General features: G+C 45.3%; 6 protein-coding genes across 6 annotated transcripts; 2 read left to right on the top strand and 4 right to left on the bottom strand.

Annotated features, from left to right (window-relative positions):
* Nucleotides 1-10: 10 nt before the first annotated feature.
* AGABI2DRAFT_113593 (hypothetical protein) lies at nucleotides 11-631 on the top strand (the record flags this gene model as incomplete). Its single annotated transcript, XM_006453760.1, has 1 exon — nucleotides 11-631. The coding sequence occupies one exon, from the start codon at nucleotides 11-13 to the stop codon at nucleotides 629-631; it is 621 nt and encodes a 206-aa protein (XP_006453823.1).
* Nucleotides 632-751: 120 nt separating this feature from the next.
* Nucleotides 752-3244, bottom strand: AGABI2DRAFT_132587 (hypothetical protein). Its single transcript, XM_006453759.1, has 16 exons — nucleotides 2837-3244; nucleotides 2601-2776; nucleotides 2511-2546; nucleotides 2391-2460; nucleotides 2309-2331; nucleotides 2200-2255; nucleotides 2049-2148; nucleotides 1967-1994; nucleotides 1856-1910; nucleotides 1729-1800; nucleotides 1609-1679; nucleotides 1488-1554; nucleotides 1394-1439; nucleotides 1211-1336; nucleotides 972-1156; nucleotides 752-913 (listed from the first exon to the last, which is right to left on the bottom strand). Exons 1-16 carry the CDS (start codon nucleotides 3165-3167, stop codon nucleotides 874-876), a joined length of 1482 nt encoding a protein of 493 aa, XP_006453822.1. The 5' UTR covers nucleotides 3168-3244; the 3' UTR covers nucleotides 752-873.
* Nucleotides 3245-5588: 2344 nt separating this feature from the next.
* Nucleotides 5589-6432, bottom strand: AGABI2DRAFT_132586 (hypothetical protein). Its single transcript, XM_006453758.1, has one exon. The coding sequence runs from the start codon at nucleotides 6025-6027 to the stop codon at nucleotides 5623-5625; it is 405 nt and encodes a 134-aa protein (XP_006453821.1). The 5' UTR covers nucleotides 6028-6432; the 3' UTR covers nucleotides 5589-5622.
* Nucleotides 6433-7052: 620 nt separating this feature from the next.
* COX5A (COX5A subunit VA of cytochrome c oxidase) lies at nucleotides 7053-8162 on the top strand. Its single transcript, XM_006453757.1, is given in 4 exon segments — nucleotides 7053-7355; nucleotides 7369-7857; nucleotides 7915-7985; nucleotides 8039-8162. 2 exon segments carry the CDS (start codon nucleotides 7476-7478, stop codon nucleotides 7953-7955), a joined length of 423 nt encoding a protein of 140 aa, XP_006453820.1. The 5' UTR covers nucleotides 7053-7355; nucleotides 7369-7475; the 3' UTR covers nucleotides 7956-7985; nucleotides 8039-8162.
* Nucleotides 8163-9431: 1269 nt separating this feature from the next.
* Nucleotides 9432-9757, bottom strand: AGABI2DRAFT_189178 (hypothetical protein). Its single transcript, XM_006453756.1, has one exon. It carries the CDS (start codon nucleotides 9670-9672, stop codon nucleotides 9505-9507), a length of 168 nt encoding a protein of 55 aa, XP_006453819.1. The 5' UTR covers nucleotides 9673-9757; the 3' UTR covers nucleotides 9432-9504.
* Nucleotides 9758-11249: 1492 nt separating this feature from the next.
* AGABI2DRAFT_132581 (hypothetical protein) lies at nucleotides 11250-11423 on the bottom strand (the record flags this gene model as incomplete). Its single annotated transcript, XM_006453755.1, has 1 exon — nucleotides 11250-11423. One exon carries the CDS (start codon nucleotides 11421-11423, stop codon nucleotides 11250-11252), a length of 174 nt encoding a protein of 57 aa, XP_006453818.1.
* Nucleotides 11424-12929: the final 1506 nt, after the last annotated feature.

Here is a 12929-nt window from a genome sequence, read left to right as displayed (position 1 = left end):
ATACTCCATCATGCCATCACCAGGATCATCCTATACGCACACAAGTTCCACAATCAAAAGAGATCCATCTCCAACACAAAGTAGCGCCACAGTTTTATCTGATCTTTCTCCCAGTGCGCCTTTTGGTAGTACTGCCACTCTATCTACCTCATCTCAACCCTTTTCAACTCCTACTGCATACGATTATGCACTTCCCCCTTCACATTCACATATACCTCCCTCCTATACCCACCACACCTCACAAACACACCTCACACCTCAACCTCAACCACACCCAATTATCCTTCAAGACATCCGCGATTTTACAACGCGTGGTATACCAGCCTCACCCTCAATCACTCATTACTTTGATTTCGCTCCTGAAGGCTCCGAGTCAATCAATTCTATCATCGGACATCCTCTTTCAACCTCCTCTCGTCAACAACGACCCCAACAACGTCGACAGAGTATGCCCAGCTATCACACCTATAGCGATTTCGGTATATACCCGACTTCCTTCGAGACTTCTTTCCATCTCGATTATGCTCCTCATCAACCTAGGTCCCCCTTTTCCGCCGTCAATTTCAGTACTGCTACTGGTACCACTGATTCGTCGTTCCAAGAGTTAGCTCAACAGCTAGGTTTTCACTGAAATCCCTTAAGTGTTTTCTGTCGTGTCGTGTCATTTTTGTCTGCGCTCATATTTAATGCTATACCCATCTGAATTCGATATGACTAGTTCTAAACCGAATCTCCTGTATACTTATTATATATTGGGGCTTGGTGCGATGCAGTTTGTATTTTTTCCTCCTAGGGCGCATTGTTTGTCAAATGAGCCAAAAATAAGATACATAGATATTGTTTTCTTAAACCAAGATCCCCGACCATCCCCTCCTAGTTATTGGCAAGTCCACGAACATACGCAACGAGACCACTAAAACACACAATTTATAAGTATTTTTCCCGATATTAATTCGGTTCAGTTGGCTTACCGAACAGGACGGCCAGTCAACCCCTTCTCTTGGTATGGTCCAGGTCTGGTAGCATCCATCGTACCAGCGATATCAATATGCGCCCAATTCAGAGTAGCAGGCTTGTCATCCTTCGGCTCACAACCCTCTGCAAAAGCCTTTATGAAAAGGGCAGCAGTTATACTACCCCCAGGAGCACCACCAGTCTAGATACGATCTTGAGAAAACATATTTCAGTCAACTTTTCATGCATTACGCACATTTTGAAGATCAGCGTTAGAGCTATGGATTTGAGGTAAATAATCGTCGTCGAGTGGCATACGCCAGAAACGATCATATTCAACTTCGCCTGCTGCTTGAAGCTTCTCCCAAAGTTCGGTTGAAGTCTACCGGGACACGCATGATCAAGAACATGCTTCGCAACAATAAGGACAAGCACTCACGGAGAAGACACCTGAAAAGTGCTCGCCAAGGCCAACTACCATGGCACTAGAACGAATGAATGATTGTAAATTCTCAGTCAACGAACACGCTTACCCTGTCAAGGTAGCAACGTCGATCAGAGTATGAGGATTATGTTCTGTTGCAGTATAGTAGACAGCATCTAATATTGAAAGCATGTCAGTGGTGATTCCTTACCCAGACATCGCAAGCGTACCGGCAAGTATGAGACGACCTTCAGCATCAGTATTGTCTACTTCTACGGATTTGCCATTCATGGCATAGATACTGGAAGGACGTTATTCACGGACATAAGACTTCGTCAAAATGCTCGTACATGTCTCCAGGTTTAGTAGCACTGGGTCCGGGCATATTTTCTGTAAGGGGAGTAACAGTAATCATATTGACGCTAATTAAGAGGCACTGGTGAATGGGAGTCACGAGAAGAATGTACCAGCACTTACGGAACCTGAAGTGTGGCAAGCGCCCAGGCAGCGGAGACCACAGTTGCAGCACCACCTGCAACCCACAACATGTCAGCGCATGAATGGAACGAGTGACAATCTGGGACATACCCATATCAGCTCGCATCAATTTCATGTTCTAAGCCGAGGTCAATTCGTGAAATAAGACATAAACAATGGATTAATGACTGACTGCACCAGGCTTCAAACTGATGCCTCCGGAGTCGAAGGTAATGCCCTTGCCAACAAGGGCCAGTGGCCTATCAGATTTATTTGCAGCACCCTTGTAGTGACTGGACAAGGATGAATAAATGCAACGCGCAAAGGCCCAGGCATGTACTCACATTTCAACAAGTTTGGCAGGCTCTGAAGTTCCATGTGTTACGGAAAGGAAAGTGTTCTGTCATTAAACAGTCAATGTATGCGCATTAACGTCCAAGAAAATCAACGCACCATATTCTTCTTTTCCGCCCAAGCTTTATATACGCAGCATATAAGCATGTAGAAGCTTCACGAGGAGACATAAGGTACGAACCTTCGTCGCGGACGAAGATCTCCACGTTTGGAATTCCCTCAAATTGTTTTTTGACGCGCTCCGCAAAGTTCTACGCGACTGTTCGTGAAAGGAGCTCCTACAATAGTCATACTGACTTACGGTGGGGGTTACCATATTTGCCGGAAGTTCCATAAGCTGAGATGGATGATAAACAACTGCAAGAAAGGATGACAATGGATCAACACCTACAGTGCGAGCCCAGTTCTGCGCTTCGGCATAGACGCGTCCAGTTTCCCACTCCTTAGATTGCTCGAGCGGTTTGATAGACAGTTGCTCTGGAATAGCCTCTTTGTTATTGGGGTTGAAGCGGTCAGGGGGTGTCGTCTTCAATGAGAATTTGTACAAAGCAAGATGTGCGGCGACAGCTACACGCGCATATATGAGCTCATTTATCGAATAAAATGCTTGAAAATGGACACGCGTACCTGCTGCATGAGGATCAGCAGAAGCATCCACAGCAACCTCTTTAACACCGTCATATGCCTTCAGGTCTTTGATACCAGAACCAACGGCCTTGCGAACAAGTTCCCTACGTTCATTCCCCTTCTTGTCTTTAAATTTGTCTCCAAGAGACGAGATGGTCGTAGTCATGCCATTAGGATGGTTAAAAAATGTCCTTGTAGTTCCGACCTTGGGAGGCTTGTCTCCTGAGGGAGTAGAGCTCCAGAGAGCTTGGGCGACGACGTCCTTAGTGCCCTGGACGGGTTTCTGCTCGGCGCTGAGGTCGAATGGGAGGAGATAAGCAGACGAGGACATGGTTCTGGAAGAGATCAGATAAGGATTAGGAGACGATCGTAGACGAGTTGCGGCCGTGCATCTTGCGAGCATAGTTCACGCGTATTTTAAATCGCTCCTTCCTGTCACAAGACTCGGTCAGCGCACTCGGCACAAATATACCCAAATACGCATTTTCCCATGATGATAACGGCCCTTATAACCTTGATACCGTTGGAGGGCCTTGGAATGAACTCGGGACATAGGTAGACAGGTTTAGAGGGTTCCTAAGCAGACAAAAGTCGAAAATTCTAAACCAATTCTCCTACGGATCCTGTTAATGATGTAGCTTTGTTAGCTCGGAGCATGTGTACAACAAGGTGATCCATGTGGGTCAGATCATCAACGTGAGTAATTATCCGCCTTATCTGATTATGAACTTCGGCGTTACACTTGAATGAAAAAATTAACGAGGCGGTGCTTTGGTGATGTGGTCATTGAGCTCGAGCCTCAGTTGCCTCACTGCCTCACCGTGAATCATTAACATCATAGTACATCAATATACCCCAAACCGGATATAATTCCCCCACAATCTGATGCCCACGGGCATCAACCAATGTATGAGATTACGACGGAGGATGTCTAAGTCCAGCAAACCTGTACATCCCTTCAGGGTCATCACTTGTTTTCAAAATCGTCGCTTTGTCAGATCTAATTATAAATTACATCTTCACTTGAATTAGCAACGCAAACTGTTATCACGATAGCCGCCGATCCCAACTAACCTATGCTCAAACCAACAGCACTGAACTATACCGTGTCCTAAACCGGCAGATATCATCAGCACCCGGGTCAAGATTAAAGTTGTAACGGAACACTCATTAGCACATCTCAATATACGGTGCCTCTAGCTTTAGAAGCAATAATTAAAAAATAGCTTTTGAAATAGCAATGAGATGAGATTAAGAACAGCTCCTCTCGTGATAAAACAAAAATTTGAATCAGACTCTTGGGTTTTAATTTTCTTTTCCCGAGATGCGTTCCAAAGCGACATCAAATGAAATCATCAATACTTTGATACCGGAACTTGACAGCTTTTTTCGCATTTCGTGGATCACTGAATGGCCATATCGGAAAACATGAGAAAACTTAATGCAACTCATGAGATCACGATCCATCATAATGACTCTCTCCTTCTCCTTGCTACTTTAAGTTTTCCCAGATACGGAGCTAATTAATAAAGCCCATAAAGGTCGAAAAAGCGCGTCTCTCTCAAATCTCAAACACCTGAATTCACTTTTCATTAGCAAACGAAAAAATCGAACCGCGCACCCCAGACCAATATATCTATCAATCAAAAAAACGCACATCCAAAATGGCCTTGTACCAAAACAAAATTCAAGTACGCAAAAAGGACTCGACATTGATACAAAGCAAGTCATCATCATCCATCATTACATCGAATGTTCTACATCTATTAACCTAAATGACTCCATGACGAGAGTGCTGCGTTCCAATCAACAACTGCCTGCGCCTGTCATTATATAGAACTCTCTGACAGACAGCCCATCATTTCAGAACTATAACCAAGTACCGCAGTGATATCAGATCACATTCTGACAAAGAAACCAAAATATTCGAACCAACAAGATTTTTGTTATATTTTTTCTCGTAACCGAGTGATAGACATACACAAAAAAACAAGGTATAGATCAAGATACAACTCAAAGATTCTTGAATGAAACCACGGAAAAAAGAAAAAACACGAGTCCATAAGTTTTGTCTCAACTCCCAAAAGAAAAACAAGAAGAAAGAAAGGGGAATAAGAAAAAGAAAGAAAGAAAGAAAAGAAAAAGATAAGAGTAATCGAACCCTACCAGACAACGCCGCTCCCAAAAGCAACCTTGCCTCTTTAAGCCACCTCTCTCCAAGTCCTCCTTTACCCATACATTTCCCAAGAAAAATTCCATCAAACCCCAGGGTATTCGGCTAAATAGCATTGACACATAGGGGGGGAGGGAAACACAACAAGGTACCCACAATGACCGACACGGAAAAAACAGCAAAAAGAAGCAATGAAAAAAAAAAAAGGGTTTGTGTGTCGGAAATGGGCGATGCAAGGGGTGGCTGCAAGACAACAGCAACAGCGGTACCAGGGGACACAAAAATGAACCATTGTTCTCCCTAATACGTGAAGGCCAAGAGAATGCTAGAATAACCAAGAAGACCAAAATCAGTATTGTTTTACGGAGTAGAGTAAACCACCAAGAACCGAACTCACTCGGTATCCAGTAACCAATTACGAGTGTATGCATATACACATAGAAAAAACACATTGTGATTTGTTGTTTTGAAATCGGTTGGTTTTATACGAGGACGAGGATGACGACAATGACTATATGAAATCGGAGCCAGCCTGGGGGTGATATGTCCAAGAGATCGAGATGACGGTTGGAATGTGTAAAATGGAAATCAACGTTGTACGAATGTTACTTCTTTAGTCGTTGAAATCGGGGCAAGGAATTCCATGGCTGGTGAGGAGAGACCGAAGTGTAAGAGCACGAGTCTTCCAAACCTCTCGTTCAGTGGTGAGTCTCTCAACCGCCTGCTCCAGAGCAACTCTTTGCTCGAGCTTCTTCATCCTACTCTTCCTAGCCGCAATAGTATTCTTCCTCCTCCGCTTCTCGATTTCCTCCTGGTCATTCGAAGGAATTCCAGGACGTTCTTCCTCCAATTCATCTTCCTCTCCTTCAGAATACCCGGGATGGGGATTCCTCTTCGTAGAGAAGGATGAAGGAATGTCTTTTCTAGAAGTCGAAGAGGGAATACGATAATTGCGTGTTTGAGTTGGCGCATCGAGAGGGATCGAGTTATCGGGAGAGCGGCGTTTCCCACAAGTCATGTTGGAACCAGGGCAAGTACTGAGACGTGCTGCTGAATACATCCCTCCTGCTGCGTCGATAGATGAAGAAATAAAGCTGGGGCGGTAGAGTGCGGGGGAACTGAGGGATTCAAGGGAGTATTCATAAGGGAGTTCGTTTTGCATTGTCGAATATTGTTCCGGTTATTCGGCTCAACGTGAAAGGTAGAAGGCTCGGAGGAAATATGAGAACGATGAACGGATCGCTGCAGGACTCACAACGGAATCACGGTGACTCTTATAGATTTACTCTGCCGCTTAGGTTGAAGGCTTCGGGTGGCGATGCCTAGAGGCTATTTTTAGACCAATGCAAAAATGCACAGCTATCCAAGCTAAGGGGGCGGACCTGTGCGCATTAGCGTCATTCCGACACACTACTGCTCTATTCCTGACATCGCTAATCTTGTCTGCACTATGAAACTCGACACAAGTGGCCGTGATCCACCAACGGATGGTGAGCTAGGCGTGGTCACGTGGACCTAACTTGAGGGACTAGTCAAGCCTAAGAAGGAAGACCTGGACGGATCATCGTTATTCTACCTTTGGATATAGTCCGGAGCCGAAAGAAGGAAGCAGTAATGCTCACGAATAGAAGGGCCAGATTACTTGAGCAAGATTAGAAGGGAGAGGAGGAACAGCTCTATGAGGATATTTAGGCGCAACAGTTGGCCAGAACAAACGGGAGTTATGAGGAGCTGGCTCATCCCAAATAACACTGATAGATCGTATTCGCCGTGCGAAGCCAATGAGCCACATGTTGTTAATTCCCCGATGACTATGTCGTTGTTCCTGAGACTACGGCGGAGGAGAAAAGAGTTTAAATGCCATGCCAGCTGATTTAAATACATTGCGTGTCACTCACTGCCAAGTCAAACAACGGACAGTCGGCGTTTTCTTGACAAGCGCCAATCGTCCTTGCTGCGAGATGAATACAACACATAAAGCGTCACTAACCATCTTCTCACAAGATCTGACAACGAGATCAGGGCACGAGTCTGTGTTTTATTACCACAAATGGGCAAGGGCGGGAGGTAACATCAATCCCGACGCACCGCCTTTTTCGTAGACGTCATGGGGGCTGTGATGGGACTAACGTGTGCACACTGCATCGGACGTGGGATGAAACGGTCGCCGTAGCCGTCATTGACGTCGGGATGGGTACTGGTGAATGCCGGAGGCGTTCTAAGTAAGCGACGGGGGGCAACGACCAGTGTTCTCCGCTTGCCCGAGAACTCCGTCGTCTCCTAACGCTAAGCGAGCTGTTCGCGACCGGTGCCCACTGCTGATATGTTCGGCTCTGTGGAACTAATTAGCACAAGGAACCAGGGAGAGTCACATGGTCACACGTTTCCGGACAAGTCCGAGCGTGACCCGAAGAAACCCTCGTCGCATTTTCGTCGACATCCCCTCCTCCTCAACAGTTGCCAGCCATGCGTGCCCAGCTCGTCTCCACCGTCCTCCGTGCCGCAGCCCGCCCAACTCTCGCTGCCCACAACGCCCGCACAGTCCCCCATCTCATTCGTTGTGCATCTGGACACGCCGAGGAGTCCTTCGAATCCTTCTCGGAACGATACATCCACTTTTTCAAAAACGCTGAAGACCTTTTTGAGGTTCAGCGTGGTTTGAACAACTGCTTTTCGCATGATCTGGTTCCTTCTCCGGGTGTCGTAGAGGCTGCCGTACGAGCTGCTAGACGTGTCAACGACTACGCTACCGCGATCCGAATCTTCGAGGGTGTCAAGGAGAAAGTGGAAAGCAAGCAGCAGTACGAGTCCTATCTGCAAGAGCTAAAACCTTTGAGGGATGAACTTGGTATGTTCGACCGCATGTCGCGTATATATCTTGTCTTTTTGAACCGTGTTATCCTAGGCCTCACCTTAAAAGAGGAGCTTTACCCTACGTCGTCATAGAACAGTATCAAAAGCCGAATAAATGCGTAGGTAAATGCCCTTTTTTTCAAATTCAGGTGTGTGCTGTAACTTATCCACTGCAGTCGTAGATGCTGGGAGAACTATATACACTTGCTTTACCGAACATAAGCAATTAGTTAATAATATGGGCAACAAGCATGTACTCGATGCCATCAAATGATTGAGAATGCTCAATTGTTCCGGATATCTAAGGGTCAGGGAGAATCGCGCCATGTATCGATAGAACATTTGGAAGTTAGTACGCAGAGTAGGCCGTTGAAATTCACACGGGCTAATTCGCTCTGCTAATTTGCCCTGCTAATTTGCAGAGTCCCATTCGAGGACCGTTTTTCAGGCGTAAAATAGAATAACACAATTGATTTAGAAATGGAAACCGTAGATATCTCGTTGTGGCCGGATAACGTTCAGAGTAAGAGAGAGAAGGTACACAACCGCGTGAAAGATTGGGGAATGTAAGATCGAGAGCTCTAAGAGCCCTCGACACTGGGCGGTGAAAGGAAGGAATGCGATCGGGTTACCCCGGGAGCAATCCTTGCACTTACTACCTCGCAGTATGCGTTGGTTCTCTTTGAATCATCTAGGTAAGGGAGGGTGGAACTTAAAAAAGGTAAGGATTGAGAGTAGAACGACACGCGACTCGAAATATGCGTAGGTAGAGTAGATAAAATTGTCAAAGGGTATATTGATGGCTAAGTTTCGAGTGATCCCAAACAGACACTGTCACTCTCGGACCGTCCGAGAACTCACACCGAAAATTCCCAGTTCTGTATCCTATAATGCTCCCTCGCGATGTCGAAGAAGATCTTCATGATCTTCGTCTATGTCCTTACATCATCTCTTTGGCATCCTAGCTGTTTGAATGTGGCGCAATGGCGATATCAAATCTATTATCGCCAAGGTGGGTTTATCAACAAGTTTTATTGATTCGCCAACTCATTAAGAGTAGCAGGCCCCGACTTCAAAGAAGGCTAGCTAGTACTCGTGCCTCTGGTGCCGGTGGTGGATAATATTTTTATGAATATTGTAACTAGCATTTGAATTGGCCGGATTTGCCTGATTGTTGTTGAACAACGCCTGAATAGAGGACTGAGTATCTGATGAACAATGCCTGAATAACAGTGAACATACCCTGAATGATACCTCAGGCTAAATTTCTGATGAATAACACCCGACTATCCCATGAATGCTACCTGAACATCCAACGAGCAACGCCGAATATCCTATGGGGCCATGAACAATCCCTGAACATGCCCCGAATAATATAGCTTGCAAATATAGCTTGCACATTGCTTGTCAATACGCCTGAATTTCGCCTTATATTTGCCTGAGATCCCACTCATGCATTTCTCGTGAAAGAGAACAATATACAGTAGCCCAAATATACACGAATATACCTGAATTCTATTGAGAATGACGCGTGCTTTGCAACTGATTCACAGCATTCAACGAAAACGCTCAAGGGATATATTCATTTTCTTTCAGTTCATAGTGAGCATTGAATGAACCTACATCATATTCTTTGATTGATCTACGTCTGGACGACAATTCTGTACTTGTCTCTGAGAAGCTTCACCTGATGACCACTCTGTTTAAATTCCAGCAGTCCTCGCTCAACCTTTTCTAACCATCCCAGATCTACCTCACTCAACTGCATGGTTAACCTTCGCTTCGGTGCATTCATGCGACTCCGGAACATGGTCAAACATGTTCGTGAAGATTCTTCTTCAATCAAATGTAGGGGCGCAGGATCTCGCTTAATTGGGCCTCCCCACCAATTAATTGCTGTCAATCCTTTTCTTATTTCCCAGATTTTCTTGATGGTATGCAGTCGAGGAAACTGATGAGGTGATCGGAGATTGTCAAGATAAGAGCGGAAGGAGGTTGCATAACAATTGATGAATGTGATCGATTCAAGATGAGAATCAGCACGAGGGAAGAAAAGGATGTCGTGGTTGATCTCGTAAAACGTGAGCGATGTCAGAGTAACAGGTAACCTGTCAAAGAAACGAGTTATAGCTCTTTGACAGGCATGGTGCGGCGTCCTATCGCTGTCATCCCACTCGAGGGTTCGAAGGGAGGGAAGGTGCATATGATTCATTATAGCTTGATACCATTTATCACGTGCATTAACATGCAAATTCCAATGGAGGAATTCTAGACGTGGTAATGTGAAAGAATCGACTGGAATATCGGAGTTGTAGCCTTCGTATGAGTGACACGACATATAAAGCTTTTTGAGATTCGGGCAGTTGGTGAATATATCATAGGATGTCTCGATTGGCATTATAACCAAATTGAGCGTCGTGATGAAAGTAGAAGTCAATCGAACCTTGCGCGAATCTGCGACAGTGAGTTCGGAAAGGGAGACGGCATCATCAAGTGAAATCGACTGGTCGGGCACGTAAACGTTATTCAGAATGAGATGAGTTGTTCGCTCGAGAAGAGCAAGATGAGAAAACCATGCTAGTGCCGGATATCTCAGGCAAAGTCACGAGACTCTCCCAAGAATTCCTGAGAGAAATGGATCAACAGATGGGTGGATTAAGGTTTTGTCGTCATATGATCGATAGTCAATGCCCAGAGAGAGAGGGACTTGTCGAGAGTGCATGAACTCAGGAATGAAACTGATGGCAAGTAGGATTGGGCCGTGGCGAGCGATACATAGATCGAACTCTGACCTGAGGTCTGGCGTGGATGATAGTAATTTGTGCCAATGCATTGGAACAGATTCTAGATCGCAGGAGAGAAAAATCTTCTCGGGATCGTAGGAATCATCAGAGCCTGATGGACGAATAGAGTGGATTATCTGACAGTGTTGCGAAACACTGGGCGGTGGCTTCGAGTCGACCAATGATGGATACATGAAGGAAGAGCTGATCACAGGATGAGTTTTCAGTAAGTGTGGTAGCGGTAGAAGTTGTAATCAACTGGAAACCGCTACACTATCAAGATTAAAGTACCCCATCCAACTGGGTTCAAACACGTGGTCTGGTCGATAACTGAAATAAATATCTAAATCTATAAACCCATGGTAATACTGGATTTGAGCGGTGACAATCTGTAAGCTAGCCTTCTACGGTTGATCGGAGGTGGTCGATCGGTTTCAAATTCAAAACGTTCAGTAGTCGCGACAAGACCTTGGCCGCTAGCTTAGCGACAGGCATGTACTACTCGAAGCCAATGTGAAGATCGCGTCATAAAACCGTTCTGCGGGCGTGACCATTCTTAGTGCAATCGTTCATGGTTGACAGCGTTCATCAACCTTTGTATGATCTACGTATTGAGGACAATCTTACGACCAGCTCTGAGAATCTCCACCGGATAAATACTCTGGTTAATTCCCAACATTCCTTTCTCAACCTTATTCAACCATCCCAGGTCCCGTTCACCCGCAAAGTAAACCGTCGATTTGACACATTCATGCGATTCCGTAACATGGCCAAACATGATTGTGAAAAATCTTCCTCAATTTGATATATGGAATCCAGTGTCCAAGGACGCGGAGTCCAATATCGCCCATCTTTTTCGATAGTATGTAGTCGAGGGAACTGATGAGGTCGTCGGAGTTTTTGAAGGAAGAAGCGGAAGTAGGGAATAGAACAATCGATGAATGAGATCGATTCAAGATGAGAATCTATAGGAGGAATCTGAAGGACATCCTGGATGATCTCGTCGTGCACCCACCTGATGACCACTCTGATATAGGCCCCTTCACGATCCTCCGAGTTTCGAGATCCAACTCTGAGGTGGAACTGATGACCTTGTCGATGGTGTCATTGGTACTGCTGGTGACATGCTGGCGGTCTCGTCGGCACTGTTGACGGCGTCATTGGTGGTGTCGGTAAGATCTACTAGTTTTTAAAATTAAATTCTAATGCAGTTGCTGATGGTGCTGGTGCGAATGCAGCTCTCCCGACGTCCTCGGCGGTGTTGATCAGCCTGCTCCCGAGCCTTCCCCCCTACCAGCGCCCGAACCCGCTGCAGAGCCCACTCCCGCTCCCGAGCCTGCTCCTGCCGACCCTAGTACATGAAGAACCTTTGATTCAGAAAGACTTGCCAGCTAAACAATGACACCCATGCACTGTGCCGTTTTCTATTCGGGATTATTCGATTACACTCATAGTCTTACCCATCATATCATTACCTACTGCTTTTCCTTTAAGCCACTCCTTTGGACATACATCAATAAACCGTTTGTTGATTGCCTAACATTTGCAGCTTGAGTGCTAGATCACTTGTCTGGAAAGATAAGAAATCCAACCCGATCTCAACAACGAAATGAATATGAATAAATTCGAATCATACCGCTGATATCATGCTTGAAAAACGTATGAGGAAGGATATTAGCAGTGGTTCTCGAGAAGTACTTTCCTGCGAAGCGTTCGGTCTCCAGTGTAATACCGGGCACATATTAACCACTGTTGCCACACATCAAAGGTCTATATTCCGCTACGAGGCCTATTTTAGACTTAATATACAAACCTCGATGTAAATCCAGGCAGTTGCAAGACTTTGAAAGTAAAGTTTAAACCATGATGATTGTCAGATCAAAATATTCTTGACAAAAATAATGTCGGTAATGCCGGCTGCTGCTTCCGGGGATGGAAGAACATCAGCGATCAAAAATGTGCGAGATTTCAAAAAATGCGTTTATCGAGGTCCTGGCCGGTGTAGATACATTCAAGAAGTCTCCACAATCTCAATAGCATCATTTCGAGTTGCTTGCAAGCAATTTACTCAGAATACGATTTATATTTCATTCACAACTAAACATTTGTTGTAGTAAAAGTTTGGTTATATAACAGAGCAGACTCTCTCACAGTTATGGGCATCAAATCAAAGCGAAGGTGCCACCGTAACGCTTGTCCTTCTCAACAAAGAGTTGGGAGAGGCTTTATCTTCTATCACCTCAGCCGAAAGTTATCGCCTTTACATTCTACTGTCAAAGCAGCA

The sequence above is a fragment of the Agaricus bisporus genome (assembly GCF_000300575.1).
Source record: "Agaricus bisporus var. bisporus H97 unplaced genomic scaffold AGABI2scaffold_1, whole genome shotgun sequence".
Lineage (NCBI taxonomy): Eukaryota > Fungi > Basidiomycota > Agaricomycetes > Agaricales > Agaricaceae > Agaricus > Agaricus bisporus.
The sequence above is the reverse complement of the archived record's forward strand: the minus strand, read 5'-3'. Positions and strand labels throughout refer to the sequence as shown.